The 20627-nt window shown below is 48.6% G+C and overlaps 1 protein-coding gene across 1 annotated transcript in view; it reads left to right on the top strand.

The window, feature by feature from the left end:
- Positions 1 to 14283, top strand: part of LOC121354231 (protein Wnt-3a) — an 88331-nt gene extending 74048 nt beyond the window's left edge. Inside the window, exons 3-4 of the mRNA XM_041468670.1 lie at positions 10810 to 11075; positions 13796 to 14283. Coding sequence (XP_041324604.1) covers positions 10810 to 11075; positions 13796 to 14275 — 746 coding nt within the window. The 3' untranslated portion in view covers positions 14276 to 14283. The remainder of the gene's footprint in view (positions 1 to 10809; positions 11076 to 13795) is intronic.
- The last annotated feature ends 6344 nt before the right edge of the window (positions 14284 to 20627 follow it).

Here is a 20627-nt window from a genome sequence, read left to right as displayed (position 1 = left end):
ATGGGACCCAAACCTAACCTTTCCTTTAAGATATGCAAAAGTGTGGTTAACTTCTTGTTATTATGCATTTGCATAAGTGTCCGGAGCCTCCCAGGGATGTTGGGGAGACCAGGGGTAACCGAGAGGACCGTGCTGCTCCAGGAGGATGGAATATTCAGGAGAAGGCATTCATGGGATGGCGGGAGGGGGGGATCAGGGTGTTTCACACATGACCAAGCCAACAGAAAGCCAGATAAAGCATTAAGAAGGGTAGGTAGGGAGACATACACGGTAATGATTAGATCAGCAGAGAGATAGGGCGATAGGGAGGGAGATAAGGGGGTGTTTGCTTTGCAGGTATCAGACTCGGGTTACTGATACCAGACCGTCCTGCTGATTTGCCTCTCTCGGGGGTCTGGTTACCTGCGAGATCACCTGGGGTTGTTTTGGCAGTCGCTAATTAACGAGAGCATTCCAGCCTCCCAGCCACCCTGGGCTCCGGCTCACAGGGCACCAGGGAGCACTGGTCCTGCTCCCAGGGCACAAGGCTTGCAGGCTGCCCTGGCATCGGGCAAGCTGGCTCTACCTGCTCCAGGTACAGCCTGAAAGGTTTGGAAGTGCAAAAAAAGTTTGGACGTGCGAGAAAGGTTTGAGCACCACGCTGGAGGTTTCAGCTCTGTTGTGCAACGAGAACCATGAGCCACCAACAGGGAGAAAGTGAAAAGAAAAAGAATGAGAAAAGACCCCCATCATTCAGATGTTTTGGGGAAAGTTGGCCTTCAGGATTTTACAAGCTGCACTAATCCAAACTCCTTCAATCCAACATTCCCTCTTATCTGTATCGCCTTCATGTTCCCTGGCAGGAATTGCCCATTTAATAATTTCCCTCCAATGAGCTGAATCACAGCTAATCTGATCAAATGTCTTTTTAGGGCCTTTCATCTTCCCAGGGATGTGTTGACACTAGCACAGCTGGTTCAGAGGAAACAAGAACTCAATCAGAACTCCGTTCAAAACACAGATGGGACCCAAACCTAACCTTTCCTTTAAGATATGCAAAAGTGTGGTTAACTTCTTGTTATTATGCATTTGCATAAGTCTTTGCATTTAGGGGCCTGATTTTTAAGTGGTTAAAAAAGCCAGGCAAACCCTGGAGCTGGATTTTGATGAGAAACTCTGCAGAATCAGCTGGGCACGGAGCTGACAGGGCTCTCTGTGAAGAAGGGGACAGGCTGTGGTGTCACACAGAGCTGTGGGACAGCTCCTGGTTGGCATCACCTGCTGTGCTGTGGGTGCTGCAACTCTCCCAGAGCTGCAGCAGCTCTTGGAGCCACCTCATCCCATTCCAAGGAAAGCCTCAGTTGCCTGCAGCCCCCCAGGACTGCTGTTCTGGCAGTCCTTGGCTTCCCTAGGTTTGGAGATAACCCACGTGGGAATGCTGCTGAAGAGGAGGAGATGAGACACAAGGCAATGGCAGCAGGAGCTTGGATGTCACTGGGGAATGACTCCAGATCGTTCAGGCCAGTCTGTAGAGCAGCACGGAGACTGGAGCTGTGGATTCCCATCTCTGGAAATGGTCAGGGCTGGGCTTTATGGGGCTCTGAGTAACCTGGGCTAGTGGAAGGTGTCCACTAGGGGGTTGGAAAGAGACAATCTTAAGGTCCCTTCCCATCCAAACCATTCTGTGATTCTATAATTCTCTGATTGCAGTCTCACAAAGAGATCTTTGAGGAATGCACTTAGTGATCCTTCTGCATCCAAGGGATCCCAGGCAGCCATTTAGGCTCTGCTCCTTTTCAAAGGCTCCCAAGTAATCAGGATCCTCAGGATAAGATTGATGGGGATTTATGTAACTCTGGGCACATCTTAGTGCAACACAGAGCTGCTCTGGAACATCCTGGAGCTGCTGCCAAGACCTGTAACCAGATGAGGTGATGGTTAGAAAGTCTCCACGTCACAGAATAATGGAGTAGTTTGGTGTGGAAGGGACATTTTAATGTCTCACCCCTTTGCAATGAGGTGACCACAGCTAGCCCAGAGGCAGCTCAAGGTGCTGAGGTTCTTCTGGAAGGCCCCCTGGATAAACAGTGATCCCAGCGCCAGCATCACTCGTGGGGTAAAAAGGCATCCTGCAGCACTGGCTGAGGAGAACACTCCTGTCCTTTGCCCCTCCCCTGTGGAATGCTGCAGGCTGAAAAGGTGCCCGAAGCTCAGGCTGGAGAGGGTAAGATGAGCTTTCTGCCCCATTGATTTGCAGATGGGAAACTGAGGCAGAGTGCTGGAGTCACCTGTGTCCAGAGAGGCCCTTTGTGCAGTCACCAGGCTCTGATCTTCCCAAAGCCTCTGGAGGCTCCTCAGGGTAGCCACAAGGGCTCCCTGGTCGGTGCTGCTGTGGTCAAGCAGAAAATCAGGGTCAGGGCACTTGGTGGTTTAGGCTTGGGAGTGACACCAAGGAAAGAAACAAAAGCTTTAAAGATCTCAGAATCTCAGGATCTCTTCCTTCAGCTTCCACTTAGGGAAGTATTTTCCAGCACATGGAAACACGTTTTCCAACACATCGCAGGATGACCACTGCTCATGCTGCAGAATTTGGGAATGTGCTCTGTGGAATGAGTCTCCCTCCCACCAGGAATCCTGACTCCTTTTAGAGTCCTCGTGCTGAGCACATCCAAGGCCACAGCTTCCATCCTAATGGGTGGAAAGCAAACAGCATGTGTGGGACAGGGAGCCCCTTTTTAAGGAGTAAAGGGGTAATTGAGGAGGTGCCAGGTCTGAGGCTCTGCAGATGGTGAGGATGGGTCAAGGGACATGGGAACTCTGGAAACAGGGACCTCTCCAGAGGGAAGCTGGAGGCTGAGCCAGACTTAGGTAAAACATTTCAGTTGCTTTATCTGAGATGGGATCCTCTCTTGCTACAATCCAGAGGAATGTGGGGTAGCTGAAGCTCAGCTGCCTCCGAGGCTGCAGAGCCAATATTTGGTTTCCAACGTTCCCAGTGTTTTCCCCTTGAGCACTGTCAGGGTCCCAACAGCCATGACACCCCTGTGATCCTCCTTCTCCTCCTCCTCCTCCTCTTCCTCCTCCTCCCCTGCAATGGGAACAGAGCTTGTTGCCCTCCAGCACTTGGGCACAGCCTGTGGATGGATTTGTCAGCCAGCCTGTGCCAAGGAGTTCCCTGTTCTCTGCCTTCCCCTGGTGCTGAGCCAATATTTAATAGTTCTGATTGGCAAATGATTTCCTGCTTGGTGATCATTCAAAAAAAAAAAAAAAAAAAAAAAAGCTTTTAACATTTTTTTTTATTTTTCCCCACCTTCACTCCTTTCCCTGAGGAGAAATATGTCCTGTGAAAATGTGAACCTTCTTTTCTTAGTATGGTTTAGGTTGGAAGAGACTTTTAAAGCTCATCTAGTCCAACTCCCCTGCAGTGAGCAGGGACACCTCTCCAACAGATCAGACTGCTGAAAGCCCCACCTGATTTCACCTTGGCTGCTTCCAGGGATGGGGCACCCACCACCTCTTTGGACAGCCTGTTCCAGTCCTTCACCACCCTCACCATAAAAAATTACTTCCTTATGTTTGGATCCATGTATTTTTAGTTTAAAACCATTGCCCCTCTTTTAGTTCAGCAGACCCTACTGAGAAGTCTCTCCCCAGTTTTCTTCCAAGCTCCCAAAGAGCATTGTGAGGTGGGGGACACCATCCCCATATCCTGAACACTCAGTTTTTGGCTTTCAGGGAGCTGCTGGTCAGGGATGTGCTGATCTGCTGCAAGTTTAGCAGAGCCCAGCTGTGCTGAGGCACTGGAGTATCCTCTGCTGGAATCTGGGGCAGGCTGGGCTGCCCTGCTCCTCCTGCACGTGGATTTCAGGGCCAGCAGGCAATGCCATTGGTGTTGGTAAAAGCCAGCAGTGATGCCCCCATGTGCTTTTGCAAATCCTGGGAGCTCTGACTCACCGGTCCCTTTGGATTTCACTCCTGCTGTTCAGAAAGCAGCCGTGCCTGCAAGGCTGTCAGAGCCTAAAGAAACTCCTTCTCCCAGGAGCCACCAGCTCCTCAACAACCGAGCAGGCTCATTAATCTCTTCTGGGATTCTTCTTTTTCATCCAAAGTGATGCAGTGTGAGCTTTCATTCAAAGCCTTCTGGTTTATCTTCACGGAGATGTTTCTGGGTGGATTCAAGGAGCAGAGTGGGCTCAGAGCAGCTGGGTGGTGATCTTCATACTGCAGTCAAAACCCAAATTCCTCCTCACAGGGCTTGTGCTTCACCCCACCTCAGTCTAAGGCTGGGCTTCCAAAGCTTTTCACAAATTCCTCACCACCTTTTTCCATTGGGCAGCACTTTCCAATTCCCAGGATGCCAAAGGTGCAGAAGAACCACAGGAACCAGGGAAAACTGAGCTAGGATGAGCCCTCTATGTAAAAGGCTGAGTTGCGCTGCTCCAAATACCAGAAACACCAGGTTGTTCCCAGCTTTATTTCCAGTTTCTTAGTTCTTAGGGTTTATTTAGTTTATTTGGTCTGTTTTTTTCCATTTTAATCCAGAGTCAGTGTAGTGTCAACTGTTGTGAAAATCTTAACTGACAGCTGTGGGTTTATATCCCCTGGAGCCAAGGAGGGAATTGAAACCCTTTCTCACACTCCCTCCTGTACCAAGGGAGTCTCCCCTACCACAGAGATGTTGGAAAGCCTTGGCACCTTCCACCCCTCAAAGATGGGTGTCTCAAGAAGCTGGAGCTAGAGGTACCTTTTTGTAGACTTTAAGCTTTGAAAAATGAGGCTCAGAGGAGCCAGCATGACTGCTCCCCACAGTCCTGCTAAATAGATAAATCATTTCCTCTATTCTACTCAATTTTTAGCAAAATGCCTCTCCCAAGGGCACTCCAGAGGTCTGTGGTGTCAGAAATTCAGGGCTCACAGCCACACATTTCCAATGTCTTTCAATCATGGAACAGGAGCAGGATCCTCTCCTCAAGAGCAGACATGGCTGGGAATTATTTTCTTCATTGTCTGGGACATTTCTGTTCTTTTCCCTGTTGTTTATACATAATCCAGCCCAAAAAGGCACTAAGTCAGTGCTTCACTCCAGTGACTCTGTTTCAAAAAGGAAAGATTTGGGGTTTCAGGAATGGGGATGGCAGGGCTAACTGTTGCAGTATAGATGTGAGAAAAAGGGATTTTTCAGAGCAAAATAAGCCATTATATTCACCCTACTGCATTGCCACAGTTCCATCTTGCCACATATCTGAGATACCTACCTGACCTGGGGTTAATCATTTCATCATTCAGGGAAAATAAGTCACTGTCTGGGCAGAAGAACACACGAGAGCAGTTCCCACATATGGGACAGCTGAGATATTTATGCAGTTATTCATTTGCCTTCCTCATCCCACAATGTGAGAACCCTCTGCTCGGCTCCAATCCCTTCTGCCTGCAATTCTGAAGCCATCACTGAATTTAGCATTGCAGGCTCCTGGGGAGATAAGCAGGATTGTCCTCGGGTGTACAGATAAGGAAGCAGAAGCACAGAGTGACTAAAGGATTTGCCCAAAGTCACATAAAAAAGCCCTGTCACAGCAGGAAAGCAAATCTTGGGTCACATCATCCTCAGGCCTCTGGATTATCAAAATTAAACTACTCAGCCAAGGGTTTTTGCATCTCAGGATGGGTTTGGTGCTGGGACATGTGGTGAGAGAGGTTCTGCACAGGATATTCAGGGGACATTCATTTTCTAAGATTTCAGTCTGGGCTTCTTAGGAGACCCTTTCCAGTGGCTTGGAGACCTGTGCTTTAGGGGACACCCCTGAAGGCCCTCTGTAAGTCACTTTTTCACTGCTACTCAGTCCCCCAGAATGGAGAGGGAATTTTGGAGAAGCACCAGGGGAAATGCAGGAGCAGGCAGGAATAAAGCGAGCTGAAGCCAGAGCTTTGGTGACCAAAAGAAGGTGCTTAAAATGCTCTGAAGTCAACATCCCTGTGAGAAATTGGTCCCTGCAAACCTCCTCCTGACAGGTGACTTTCCAGAAGCTCTCCTCAAGCCCCAACCAGCTGCTGCCTCCTGCCACCAGAACCACCCAGAGAGGAACGAGGCCACCCGACAAACACACGGCACTTTCCTGCTATCTTCGCCAAATCTCTTGCATTTTTATATGGCACCTTAATAACCCCTCATTTCCATTACAAGTGCATGCTTTCCTTCTGCTTATCTCCATCTCCATGCGCTCCTTCTCCATTCCTGCAGCCACACCGCCTCCGGCCACGACCCGGGGAGGTTTTTGGGAGCCCGGTTTGGGGGATGCTCGGCGAAGGCAGGACATGTCCCGTGGCTTGGGAGGTGGCAGGACGTGACTCACACGATGGCACGGCTCCATCTGCGTCAATCTTGAACCCGCTGCCTTAACTTAGGGGGTAGGAGATGTTAAACCCAGTGCCCTAATTTCGTGGAGTCATTAAGAGACCGGCTGCGACTTTCTCAAGAGACAAACTCCTCACCTCGGTGCCCCGGGGCCAGATCGGAGCTCCTTTGCCCTGCCTGCCTGCATTCCCCAGGTAGTTACGATCAGATACAAGGCGATTTGCTTCCTGTTGTGTGCTCTTAAGTGGTGGCTGCATTTCAAAAGCAGGGGAGTGATTGAGTCCTATCCCGGCTGTAAAAGGCACCGAGCCTTTCTGGGAAAAGCAGAGCTCCCTGTAATTGGTGCTTCTTAAGGCAAATCCCATCAATACCCTCCTGGCTTTCAACAAGGGCTAAAAACTGCGGAGAGTTCAGGTGATGGACCTGAGATTTAGGGTTTGGTCTCTACAGCCAAAGAACTGCTGGAACGGCTTGTTGGGCTGTGGCCAAGTCCTGGCAAACACGGGAATTCTCCAGGCTGTGCTGCCTGAAGCTCCGTGGGGTTTGAGCTCTGCACCTGGACAGAGCCACTGGATTGTAGAATCCTTAAGGCTGGAAAAGACCAACAAGGTCACTGAGCCCAAACCCAGCACTGCCACATCCACTGGTAACCCATGTTCCCAAGTGCCATATCCTTTAAATCCCTCCAGGTGACTCCACCACTGCCCCGGGCAGCTGTGCCAGTTCCTGACAACCCTTTCAGTGAAGAAAATTTCCCTAATATTCAACCCAAATATTCAATTTTCCCTAATATCCAATCCTTGACACAACTTGAGGCTGTTCCCTCTCCTCCTGTCCCTGTTCCCTGGAGCACAGCCCGACCCCCCCCCGGCTGTCCCCTCCTGGCAGGAGCTGTGCAGAGCCACAAGGTCCCCCCTGAGCCTCCTTTGCTCCAGGCTGAGCCCCTTCCCAGCTCCCTCAGCCTCCCCTGGGGCTCCAGACCCTTCCCAGCTCCATTCCCTTCCCTGGACACGCTCCAGCCCCTCCATGTCTTTCTTGTAGTGAGGGGAATGCACAGGGAAACACCACTGAGCTGGTGGCTCCTGCTCAATCCAAGCTGGGATCCACAAGCCATGGATTCCCCAGCTGAGGCCACCCCTCTCACACCCACACAGGAGAAGTTTTCCTGCACAAACACCACAGCTGTAGACATTTTCTTTTTGGTCCGAGCTTGGCAAGGCACAGGGGGTCGCCCCAGGGTTTGCAAACACCAGTTCAGCTCCTACAGCTCCTTCCCAATAAGCCAAAGGCCTGGATCAGATCTCTTCTGGGCAGAGGGAAGGGTGATTCCCAAGAGATGAGAGCTGGCCTGACCAAGGAACGTGCTTTAGGGAAGAACATCATCCTAGTCTCTGAATTGGAGATACCTGGATTTGATGGATGGGCCACTTGGTGGGTCAGGAATTATCTGTGTGGTGGCACTCCAGGAGGTGCAGTGGTGTTCCTTGGGGTTGGGGCTGCCACTGCTTGTTGGTGACAAGGACAGTGGGATCCAGGCACTCTCAGGGGGTTTGTTGGTGACAAGGACAGTGGGATCCAGGCACTCTCAGGGGGTTTGTTGGTGACAAGGACAGTGGGATCCAGGCACTCTCAGGAGGTTTGCTGCTGACCAGGCTGAGTGGTGCAGGCACATGCTGGAGGGAAGGGATGGAGATGTGGGTCTGTGCAAACCTCATGAAGCTCAGCAAGGCCAAGTGCAAGGTCCTGTGTTGGAAAATCCCAGAGACAGGGCAACTGAGAGGCCTTTCAAAAGATTTTATTCCATTACCAGTCTCGATGAAGGGTGAGACATAAGAGATGTAAAACTCAGCACCAATCCATCAGAAGCCAACCTATTTCCTGGTTGCAATACCTTATAAATGTTTTTCAGCCTATTAGCTTTTGCCAGGCAATGCTGCTAATACTTCTAACACCAATCACCTATTATTTTAATCACCTATAATCACCTATCATTCTGCCCCACATGGTCTCGCTACAATGCATCTTTCACAGTTGTAATCCTCTGAAATATCTGGTCTTTTTGCAAGGCCATCTTTTGAAACTTGTTCCTAGCTCAATCTCTCAGCAATGTCATCTCCATTCCATGGCCTTCCTAAGCCAGCACACCTTATTTCAGAGTTTGCATACAGGTGTGCAAGGCTGTGTGAGCTTTCAGTCAGTTTTGAGAATCCTTTACCAAATCCAGTTCTCACAGTCCTGCACAAGGGTCAGGCCAATCCCAATCCCAAACACAGGCTGGGTGGAGAACGGGGTGAAAGCAGCCCTGAGTAGGAAAACTGGGAATGCTGGAACCACATGACCTTTAAGGACCTTCCAATCCAACCATTCTGTGATTTTATAGGAAGGTTTTAAGATCACTGGGAGGATGTGGGAGGTGTGTCAGCCTTTCTCTGGCCAAACACTGCACCTTCCACCACCCTACAGATTGTGATGGCATCCACCCCACCACCTCACCTCACTGGCTTTTGTGAGAAGCCTTTCATTCTTCAGAGACTCCAGGGCTGGTCAGAAATGTTCTTGGAGACCTCATATGAAGTGCTCCACCCCCAAAATCTGGTTTCTGGATCCCACCTGGACTTAGGCAAGCTCAAGATGCAGAGTCGCCAGTCCTGTGTGAACGGGACTCTCCTGTTCATGCTCTAAGCTGAGCTTTCACAATCAAGAACTGCATGGTCATCATTTGCAGGATGCTGAACAAGGGTTTTTCAAAATCACACTGGGGACCTGAGGGTTCCTACATTTTCCTTTTCTTTTTTTTTTTTTTTTTGGTTGTAGCCCTCAGTGACTTAATAACCTCCCCAAGTGCCCTGACAAACATGTTCCAGGACATTGCTCATCCCTTCAGCCTGTAAGTTCATGCACGTTATGGGATTTGCATATTGTTGTATTTGGTAGCCTTCCCAAAGCAAAGCTTGAGTTCTTGCTTAAGCCTAAAATCCAGCCAGGATTGCTCTGCAGTTGTGTTTGCTCCCCGTAAACATGTTGGCTTTTTGGCTTGGTGCATGAAACTCTCTTCACATTAGTAAAGCCTGGAAGCATCTGGAAGGCAAAGGTTAAGCCAAAATGCCCAAGGAAAGCTCAGATCAGCAAAACACGGTGCAGGGAAGGTTTGAGTGGTTTTTGAGTAGTCAGGTGATACAAAGCTCAGAAGAAGCTTTGGTGAAGTTGCATCAACTGAAAATGTGACCTTGTGACTTTATGGATCCATTAATATTTCAATGTCTCAGTGGAATCATCTGAAAAGTGTCAGGGACAACACAATTTCTAGGATAACTGCTCTATATGCACAAGGTGAGTGGGAAATAATACATGAGGTTAAGGGAGGCCTGTCGTCAGAGTCTTTGTACCTGCTTAGAATTGCCCCAAGGATTTGAGAACAGCCCTCTTCATGGTAAAAATCCCATTTTACTGCAGCCAAAAAGCACTGGTGTTTTCTGAGGTGTGGTATTGAGCTGCGGGGTCATTTCTTGTGAGTGGAGAAATCAAAACTGCAAGGAGAAAGGGAAATAAAAATTGATGTCTTGGGGTACGCCCCACTTGCAAAGCAGTTGGAAAAGTTTGGTTTTCATTTTGGCACAGTGTGGAAAAAGCTCTGGCATCCAGGAAAGCGTTCCCTGCTCCCCTTCCCTGCCCAGCTCTCCGTGGGATGGAAGGCTGTGAGAGAAGTTCTCCACAAAGACCAAAACTCTTCAGTCCTTAGCCATGACATCTTGTGGCTGATCCCACCTTCCAGCCCGAGGCAATGGGCACAAAAGGAAAGCTTATTCCCAGTCCCCTCGGCAGTTACCTTGATTAGGCAAGTGAGGAAAACTGGGGGCAGGTGCAAGGTGCTCCTGTCACCCAGTGAGGGGCACAGCCTCAGGGAAAAAGGGATGGAGGGAGGGGACAATGTTTGGTTTGCATCCTGAGGATTGAGGCATTTTCCTACCTTCCAGCCACCATCATCTCTCCCTGTCAAGGAAGAGGAGCTTTACCTGGTGCTGGCCCCACCACCAGGTAAAGCATGAGGCTGTTGTTAGGTGTAAACCTGTATTTTTAATTTTTTTGGGAACATACCCAAATTCTGAAGCGAAGCCCACGGCTCAGGCTCTGGCTATGTGGTGCGTTGGCTGCACAGTACCACATAGAATATTCCATGTGCCCCCTGAAATTCAGGTTTGCACAGCTGTCTGTGGTGCCATGGCCCTATCCAAAGACCTGAGGATGACCCTAGTCAGAACTTTTTGGCTGACTTCAGTGGCCTTGAATCAAGCCTGGTCCTGTCTGTGCAGGAGCTCGTTTCCTAGCAGAAGAAAACGTCTTTGGAGAAGGTCCAAGCCAGACCACAGGGAAAAGGAGGATTCCCTGGCCTTCTGCCATGCCCTCCGGAGAAAATGCTCACAGTACTGACCAAATCCATCCTTCACTGGCCCTTCCTCACTGACTTCTCTCTCTCACAGCCACCAGGGAGTCGGCCTTTGTCCACGCCATCGCCTCCGCCGGGGTGGCTTTTGCCGTGACCAGATCCTGCGCCGAGGGCTCGGCCACCATCTGCGGGTGTGACACGCGCCACAAGGGCTCTCCTGGCGAGGGCTGGAAGTGGGGCGGCTGCAGCGAGGACGTGGAGTTCGGGAGCATGGTGTCCCGGGAGTTCGCGGACGCGCGGGAGAACAGGCCCGACGCTCGCTCGGCCATGAACAGGCACAACAACGAAGCTGGAAGGACTGTAAGGACATTTCAGTTTCTCCTTTCCTGTTGCTGTTTTGTTACCTCATAGGGTGGATGGTGGGAGGGGATTAAGGAGGCTCGAAAGAGCTAAATCTGGGCAAATTTATGTCACAAGATGGTAATACCTGTCCTGTGATAGTTCTAAATCAACGTGCCTGGTCTGGTCCACATAAATTCACCCACACAGACGTAAACGCCTGCCTTGGAGTCAGCTGTCCAGATCTCTTTTATAGAGGATGGATCAAGGCAGGCTGAGGATGGGATTTCATCCCATTTTATAAGGATATCTACCCCCAGAAGTTGTGGATGCCCCATTCCTGGTAGTGCCCAAGGCCAGGCTGGACAGGGCTAGCAGAAGGTGTCCCTGCCCATCCCAGGCTAGTTGGAACTGAGCGATTTTTAAGATCCCTTCCAACCCAAATCATTCTGTGATTCCATTATTAGAGTTATTAATTTAGTTAATAATGTCCTAATTGTGCCTGTTCCCTTCCATTGACTGTGGGGCACCTGAAGTTTGAGTGCAATTGTCCATTCCCCTTCTCTGCCGCCTTGAGGGAGGAGAAGAGCAGGAGAGCATTTCCCACAACCCATCTTCTCAACCCTGTTCTATTTCCCAGGAAATATTTAAGCAAAATTAGAGGCAATATAACTCTGGTGCCTCCTGATTAAACTTGGATCATGCCCTGAAGCTGTTTTTACTTCAAACAATTCTGGAACAAAACGTGTAGGGGAAAAGAAAGCACAAAATCTGCCTTATACACAATATTTTCCCCAGGTGGAATAATCCCAAAAGGGGGACATTCCTTTTTTTTCTTTTTTTTTTTATCTCAGGAATAGCCCATAAATCCAGAAGAATGTAATTGGGAAACAGTTGTAGAAACTGAGGGAAACAATTTGTAGAACTGAACCACAAAGCCCTTTCTAACAGAGATTATGCCACAGCTTCTCTGGGAAAAGAGAGAACAGGTTAATGTGGTCTTGTCCCAACAGCAGGTCTTGCACATATCCAGGAGGACATTTGTGCAGTGAGCTGTACCAAAGCCACCACAGTTGCTGTGCTGGGACACATCCTCAGGCAGGCTGGGGTTTCTTGAGGGCTCCTGAAGTGAATACTGTGAATTCCCAGTGGTGTTATCCCACCTCACACCACAGCAGAGCTGCTGGAATACAACTTTTGAAAGGGAAATACCACCAGAAACCAAAATTGTCTGCAATGGAGATGACCACAAGCAATAATGTGGTTTCCTCCAGCTCTGGCCTAAATTAGCCCAGGCACCCCCAGGGATGGGGCAGTGCTGGTGGCAGTTACTGGGATAGATGGTGGGAAAAAGAGGGCTGAGGAGAAGCTGTGTGGACTGGAAAGGAGGGCTTTCCTTTAAAGTGAGAATTTGTTTTAAAGTGAGAATCCTTGTTAAAAAAACAAACATCCCTGTGTTCACAGGCCTGCAAAGGTCTTTTTACTCTAAGCCTTGTTCCTTAACTCTTATTTTAGGACATTTTACAGGTGTCAGAGGTTAGAGGGCAGATGTCACACCATTACCTGTTTTAGAAAACTGGGGGTTTTCCATTCTCACCACGCCAGCACCCATGGGACAGCTCTTCCAGGCCTCCATACTCGAGTGTTCCCAGCTAAACCTGAGCCATGGGCAATGTTTCAGATTAGTTCCCATTGGAACTCCAACCCTACCGCTCTGCCAGGAGTTTTGATTAAGTTCAGCGTGATTATACGAACCAAACCTTCTGCGGTTCTCTCTCCTCGCTAATTGCAACCTGCTATGTGGAAGGTGATACTCCGTAAATAACACAGGAAAACACCTGGTGAGCACCAAGGTGCTGATTCATGGCAAATCTCTTGGACTCAGGCTGGCACTCGCCTGTTCACGTACCCAGAAATTTGCTGATCGCTCTGAAAATGCAGATTATCAAGCTGTTGCATAAGGTTGTCTCCCACCTCAGAGTACTGGAGGGCAACACCTCTATTTATTTAACTTGTTATATAAGAGGTAAAAACAAGTAGCGAGCTTCTGGGATCAATAATCACCATTTATCCCAGGAAAGTGCTTTGTGTTGAAGCCTGAGCCTTTGAAATCAAAAGTAGGGCTCTTACTTTTTTTTTCCTTTGAAGTGATTTTAGAAAAATCATAACCCTGGCTTTAAAATAAAAACAAATCCCTTTTCAGTTTCTGAAAGGAGCCATAGCAAGGCTTGAACCTTGTTTGCTTAAGTAAACACGAAACATATGTAAAGGATGGAGTTCTGGTCTAGATAGTTAGGACATTTCATCTTCCTTTTATTTCCAACAGAAAAGCTGCTGTTTTCATTTATGAAGGCATTGTTTGAGTAGCTTTATGTGTTCTTTGCTTCTCTGCCTAGATGTGTTTGAATTCTTTTCCTGTGTGACAGCACTGTAATATACCCACATGAGCATTGATAAGGCAGAAGTTAATAAATCTTCTTGGTGAAAGTTTTTGGTAAATGCTTAAATTTGAGCTGGGAATCAGAACCAGTCACTGAAAACCATAAAGTACAGAAGTTTTATGGCTTAGACCCAGCAGTGAGCGGGGGATAAGGGGATTTTTGTTCACAAGAGTATAAATATATCTATGAAAACATCCATAATTCCTTGGAAAATCATGGCCAAGTGGCAGAATGTCATAAGAGTTTCAATTACAGGTTAATTATGTGTTCCTTCTCCTTTGCCTTTCTTCTCTTTTGCAGTCTATCATTGAGCTCATGCACCTCAAGTGCAAGTGCCACGGGCTCTCGGGCAGCTGTGAAGTGAAGACCTGCTGGTGGTCCCAGCCAGACTTCAGGGTCATCGGCGACTACCTCAAGGACAAGTACGACAGCGCGTCCGAAATGGTGGTGGAAAAACACCGGGAATCCCGCGGCTGGGTGGAGACCCTCCGGCCCAAATACAACTTCTTCAAGGCCCCCACTGAGAAGGACCTGGTTTACTACGAGAACTCGCCAAACTTTTGCGAGCCCAACCCTGAGACAGGCTCCTTTGGGACCCGCGACAGGATCTGCAACGTCACTTCCCACGGGATTGACGGTTGCGACCTTTTGTGCTGCGGCCGCGGGCACAACACGAGGACTGAGAAACGGAAAGAGAAGTGTCACTGTATCTTCCACTGGTGCTGCTACGTCCGCTGCCAGGAGTGCATACGAGTCTACGACGTCCACACGTGCAAATAAATCAGGCATAAAACCCTTGGCCCGGGCTCCGAGTGGAGAAATGGATTTTGAGCCTACTTCCTCTGAGGTTGCAGACGTGAGAGAAGTCTACTTTTTTTGATATTAAAAGAATAAAAACTGGACAAAAAAATAAAAAATAAAAAGGCTAAAACTGGTTGGATAGAATAGGTCTAATGACTTCTGGGCTATCCCGAGGTACATCTGGCAGTCACACAAGTTCTGCCCCGACGCCAATGCCTCCGGAAGGAGAGCAGCTTTTTCCACCAGCCCACAACACCGAGCTGGAAAGAAGAGAACAGCAAAAGCATGGATTTGCTCTGCTCCCACCCACCTGAAGTGACTCATGTGATTAAGTGTCCTTTGAAAGACTTGCATCTTCCTCAGCATCTCCTTTTCCCTCAGCCAGGCAGAAGCTGTGCTGAACAGCAGCATTGAGCTTTCTGAGAGATCTCTCTGCAAACCCAAATGGCCAGACTGTGTAATATGAGCAACAGCAGCAAAAGAAATAAAAGTGGATAAATTAAGGAATTTTTTTTTTTGATATAAAGAACATGACTACTTTTTTGCTTTTGCCTTGGAACCAGAGAAGTCTACAAATATTTAACAGAGCTGGAGAGTGGACAAGCTCTTGATGTGAACTTCTTAGCATAGTAGCTTCTGCCAGATTTGACGTAGGATCCCGTGACATCTGTGGAAAGGAAAGGAGGGAGAAGAGGAGGGAGAGAAAGAGAGAAAACTGCTGATGACTTCCTGTAAGCGCCCTGTTGGCACACAGGTGATGTGCACAGTGTGGAAAAGTTCAGTGTCTTGTGTGTGAAGTGAAGAGGACTCTGTGTGCATTGAGAAGGACACAGTCCCACAAGTGGGAATGCTGCTCCAGCTCTCCAGCCTGGGACGTGGCTCAGCCAGTGAGTCTTCCTTGGAAACATGCGGTGCAGTGATTCTCTGGGGCTGGACACTCACTCCTGAGCACAGGACATCCATCTCCTCAGCACCCCAGGGAAAGGATGGGAAGGGAAAGTGTTCACCCTTCCTGCCTGGTCAAGGAGGTGTGGCACCAGCAGTGGGAAGGGCACTTAGTTCTTCCACTCTCTGCGCCTGATGCAGGCTTCTCAGGCACTTGGCAGCAGCCTGAGCCCACAGGTCTCTCGGGAACATGGATCTGAAGGAGCCATTGTCACCCACTGACTGACATGAGGGTGAACCAACCCACCATCACCACCACACCCCTCAAGCCAGAGCAGTCCCAGACTCAAGCCAAACCTTGTTCCACAGCTAATTCCTACAGCCATTCCCACCTGTAAAAGTAGCACAAATTAAAGTGGACAAAACCCAGAGTCTGAACCAGCCCAGAATTTGGGTAAGTTTGGACACAGAGCCGAATCCCAGCTTTGCAGTGCTGGCCCATCTCTGCTGCTCACCCCTGACTCCTCATCTTTGCATGTTGCTCTGCTTCCAATTCCAGATCAGGATCACAGTTTACAGAAACAGGTCTCACCTCCTCCATGAGCATCAGGACTTCCTTCAGGATATCAGGCATGAGCTCAGCCCACCACCTTGGTATTTACAGCACGGTAACCCTGCTTGGGTTATCCCTAGGCAATACTGGGATAAATGAGGGGTGAACCAAGCATGGAGTTGCAGCCTGTTTTAGCTCCAGATGTACTTGCCCTGTGTCCTCTTTGCCTTACCCCTGCTTTTGGGTTCCTGTCCTGGAAAAAGGACAACAAATGGGTGTTTATTCTGTCTCTTCAGCACAGGAAGGGAAACAGGGCATGAGTTAATTCCCATTTCGTGGCAATGTAATCACGGCCACTGGCTGGTTCACTCCTGGAAATCTCTGTAGAGAAATCAGAGCGCTCCTCTCTGCGTGTCAGACTTTTCCCAGGAACCAAAGGAGGGAGTACGCAGAAGAAGAAGGGAACAAACAGAGCTTAATCCCATCAGAGAGAAAACAGGAGGAAATGATGCCTCGGAGGGCTGGCTCTGAGTCACCGCGTCTCCTGGGACTACTCCTAGGCTGGTTATGCATCACCCATTTGTCTCAGGGCTGTGCCCACGGGCACAAGCAAGATTTGCTTATTGATAGAGGCACTTCTATCAGTGCTTTGCAAAAAAAAAAAAAAAAAAAAAAAAAAAAAAAAGCTGCAGTGAAATGAGAGCAGAAGGAGAGAGGAGATCAAGAGAAGCAAAGAAAATATGGGGAGAAAATCAATGTGACATCAATGTGACATCTGTCCATGTAAGCACTGCATCCCATCGATGGCCACACACCACGTGGAGAAGGCAATAAGTCACTGAAAACTTAAATAAAGATAAGTTAATGGATGCATGACTGATTTTCATAGTGCAGTCTTGGAGAAAAGGAAAACTTAATCATGGGAAATAGAGAAGGAAGCCACTGCAGGGGGAAATTGGACCTATAACCAACATTCAAACACAATCTGTCAAGAAAGCAAATGCTTCAGAAAGCCACATAAGGGGTGGAAGACATTGATAAATTGGAGAAGATGGGATAAGGGAAGATACATCTGATTTACTTAATATGATGCAGTGCAAGCAGCCACTTGCAAGCAGCCAGTGAGAGATGTCAGACACGTCCTACCAGGAACTTCTGTCAATAAATGGTGACACAACAGTGAAAATTCAAATCATTGCAGGCCACAGTCCCTTCAATCCATTGACTTCAGCGGGGTCACATCCACTACTGGTTTTACCCTTAGATTTTTAAGCCAAGTGGTTTCAAACTCCTTCTTTTATACCACACCAGTGAAGAAATGGGTTGGAGGATTTGGCTCCCATGTGTGGGAGCTGGAATCTGGCCCCATCCCATCCACAGCATGTTCACATCCACCACTTCTGCTTTTGCACCAGAACAAGCCCAGCATCACCAGCAGGTGAAGCTTTTTGGGAAGCAAGGGGAAAAAAAATTGAAACTGGGCATTTGCTGAGCAATTGCCTCTAGAGGTGAACAAATTTTGACTGGAACAGTGGGAGTTACTTCATCCGGTCTAAGCTATTTATCTAATTTTCTGCTGGGATCAATGGCAAGAAACAAATCCAGAAGGTGATTCATTGTACTTAGGATGGTACCTAGGTTGTGTTTGGTTAAATGCCCTCTGGGTGTATCTCTGACTTCAGCTGCTGAGCTCACAGTAGACGATGAGCTCTTCCATGGGTCCAGACTGATGATGTGAAATCCACCATGAGTCAAGGAGGTGAAGCTACAACCTGATCATCATCTGAGATGGGCTGGAAGCTGTGCTCCTTCCCTCCAAAATGGGGTCAGGCTTGAACCAGCTCAGTGGCTGGGGACTCCTCCCCCCTCATTCAAGGGGATTTTAACGAAGCCTGTGGGTGCTTGTTTGGGTTTGTTATGTAATTAATCATCTCTGTGATGATACGATGTAAGGGGTTGAGCAGCTGCTACTAAAGTCAATGAAAAACGCCTGCGTGAATTCTGTTCATCACCCCAAGGGCACCCGGGGGTTCCAGTCCTGGGTCTGACTCTGCCCATCCCTGAGGGGGGAAAAGAGCCTGTCAGGGGTCTGGGAGCTGGGCCTGTGGCTGACCCCAGGGTTTTGGAGAGGGGGCTTGGGCCATTGCTCACTGCTACACATGAATTTGGGAGGTGTCTTTGGAAAACTGAGATCCCTCTCTGCTGCCTGCACCGGGTGTCTCGAGTCAGGGTTTCCACTGCACCAGTGAGAAAAAATTCAGTCAGTGGTGAGTGAGGTGCCTTCCTTCCCTACAGGAGATGGTCTGAATACCACCCAGAGCTGCCTTCTGCCTCAGGTTCTCCTGGGAAAACTGTAGGATATTACTCATGGAAGGGTCTTGGCATTTCACTCAATAATATCAACATCTGGTGACATATTACAGGTGCCCTACAATGTCCTATTGGCCAGATGTTGTTTCAATGGCCTAAGACCCACACAGATCATAAATCCCACAGATTTATGAACCACAGATCTTACAGACCCACAGATCTGGGCAGTCAGAGACCGCTGGGTGTCCAAAATGACCCAAGATATCTTTGTGTAGGCAATTGAATTGGGCACTTCTCTGGACAAGGTTTTCTGTCAAACCTTCTCCCCCACCTTGGTGTAATGCTCCAGTTTATAATCAAAAGGAAAACAGCATTCATTTCCCACAAATGGGAGCTATCCATCCTCACCTCCATGCTCCCTGGTGTCCTTCCCTTCAGTGTCCACTGGTGAGGTTTGTCCTCAGGCAGATGGTTTGTACCAGGGGTGTGTCTGGCAGGACAGGGGAAAAGGGACAAGACGTCACCCAACAAAGTAACAGATGTAAAAAATACAAGTGAAAAAGGACCTTAATTCCATCCTCTCACATGCTGCTATCCAACCTCTCCTTTAGCTGAACAGATGGTTCAGATGGGCCCCATCAGTTCCACACCCAGCTTCTTAAAGACAGCGGTGTTACCTGCCAGGGGTGAATTTGGCCTCATCTCTTTTCTTTCTATGAAAGAAATAGAAAGTTTAGCAGTTTTGTTGTTTTGTTGGTTGGTTTTTTGGTTTTTATTTTTTTTTTCCCCTTGTTTGGTTTAGTTTTAGAATTTGGAGGCTTCTCTTTCTCTGAGAAAATGAAAATATGGGGAGGGAAGAACATTTTTGTTGCTTGACCCCAGTGTATCTCTCTCAGCTGGGTGTCATACCCAGCACTGACTGTCTTCTCCAAAGCATTTTGAAATCTCCAAAATTGCTTCCACTCCTTATGGGAAGCTTCACGTGCAGAACTAAAGCAGTTGGGATTTAATTTTTCGAGGGGATTGCGGAGACAACCACACCACAAAATGCAACATGGCACAGCAATCCCTGAGTCAGCACCGACCACGTCAGCCCTGCAGTTCTGTCGTCTAAGCATTGCAGATTTTCTGTATTAACAAACCTCAGAAAAAAAATTTCTTCTGCCTCTCAGTCTCAAATATTTTTGGTGTTTTCATTGCATTCAGAGGTATTGCCACAGAAATGTCCCTGGATTATGTTACATTTGTCATGTGTGTTCATATTCTTATCACGCCCCCATCCTTAAATTCATATACAGGAGAAACACGCTGAGCTTTGGGTCACTTTTTTTTTTTAGCTTCAAAGAATGGTTTCAGTGCTGAAAATCTGGTGTTTGATGTTGTTGGGGATATTCAGGGTTGCAGCATGAGCACTCTGCAGGAGCTGGGAGTTGTGAATCCAGTCCCAGGATCTGCACTATGGAAATTACTCCAGATTTCCCTTGATGCTTTAACAAAATCCATTTGGGAAGATGAAAACAGGGCCATGAAAGGCACCAAACCCAACTGCCCTGCAGATATCAGCCATTGCTCCATGGGCTGCCCACAGGGAAACACCCCCTGGCTGTTCCAGAGTCCTGCTCCAGGGCTGAGGGGAAGGGATCACCCTGCTGGCAGTGGCAGAGTCAGGGAGGTGTTTGCTCAGATCTGTCATTCCTGAGCTCCAGCAGTTGTTGGGATGAGATGTCAGAGGGTGTTGGATGATGGGAGAGAAGGTGGGCTGGGCAGGACAAGACCTCATCTCTTCTTCATACCTAGAGTTTCCTGTTTTCTACCTCCCTCCAAGCTAAATCTTGGCTGCTTTAGTTGTGACTTCTCATTATGGGAGTATCTCTTTTTTCTAGATTTCCCTGGAAGCAGCGGTGGCATCTGGCTGAATTGTTTTCTCCCTGGCTTAACCCTTCCATCCTCCTGTTTCCTTCCCTCCCTTGTGTTATCCAGCAAAGTTCCTGCTCTGCAGCTTCTCACCCCCCAGCTCAGGTCTCCATAAACATCTGTGGGGTGCAGATTCCTCAGCTGGGTGGGAAATGGAGGCTCCTCAAAGAAGGGGTGTTTAGTCCTCATCCCTGCTCTTCCCAGTGTCTTTGTGGGCTTGGGCAAGTTGTCTGCTCCCACTTTGCTGCATTTTCCAGAGGGGTCTTTGGAATCCTCCACTTTGGAGGAAGATATTTTTTCTCAAGAACAAGAGGCCAGGAGCTGATTCCCAGGCAGTGGTACCTACAGTGGGATTTGGAATACAAAGTGAGATGCTTAAAGGCAGGTATCTACATGTGTCCTAGGTGCCTAAACCCCCATACAAGCCAAATTATGGGCTCCATTTGCCTAAACTCAGCGTTTAGGGCTGAACTAAATTATTGAAATAGGTGTCTAGAGCCATCTGGGATGCTCCAGGGTACCCCACTGGCTCCTAAAAGCTACTCTGGAAGAATGTGGGCTTCCCTTGAATCTCAGGGCATATCTGGCAGACCCATGCAGATGCTTCTCCATCAGAGATGGGTGTTTAGATGTCTGACTCCCATGCAGACGCAGGCTTGTGTGTGTCTC

This window comes from Pyrgilauda ruficollis, unplaced genomic scaffold, assembly GCF_017590135.1.
Source record: "Pyrgilauda ruficollis isolate IOZ18807 unplaced genomic scaffold, ASM1759013v1 scaffold225, whole genome shotgun sequence".
NCBI classification, from domain to species: domain Eukaryota; kingdom Metazoa; phylum Chordata; class Aves; order Passeriformes; family Passeridae; genus Pyrgilauda; species Pyrgilauda ruficollis.
Note: the sequence above shows the minus strand (reverse complement) of the source record. Positions and strands in the feature narration are given on the sequence as shown.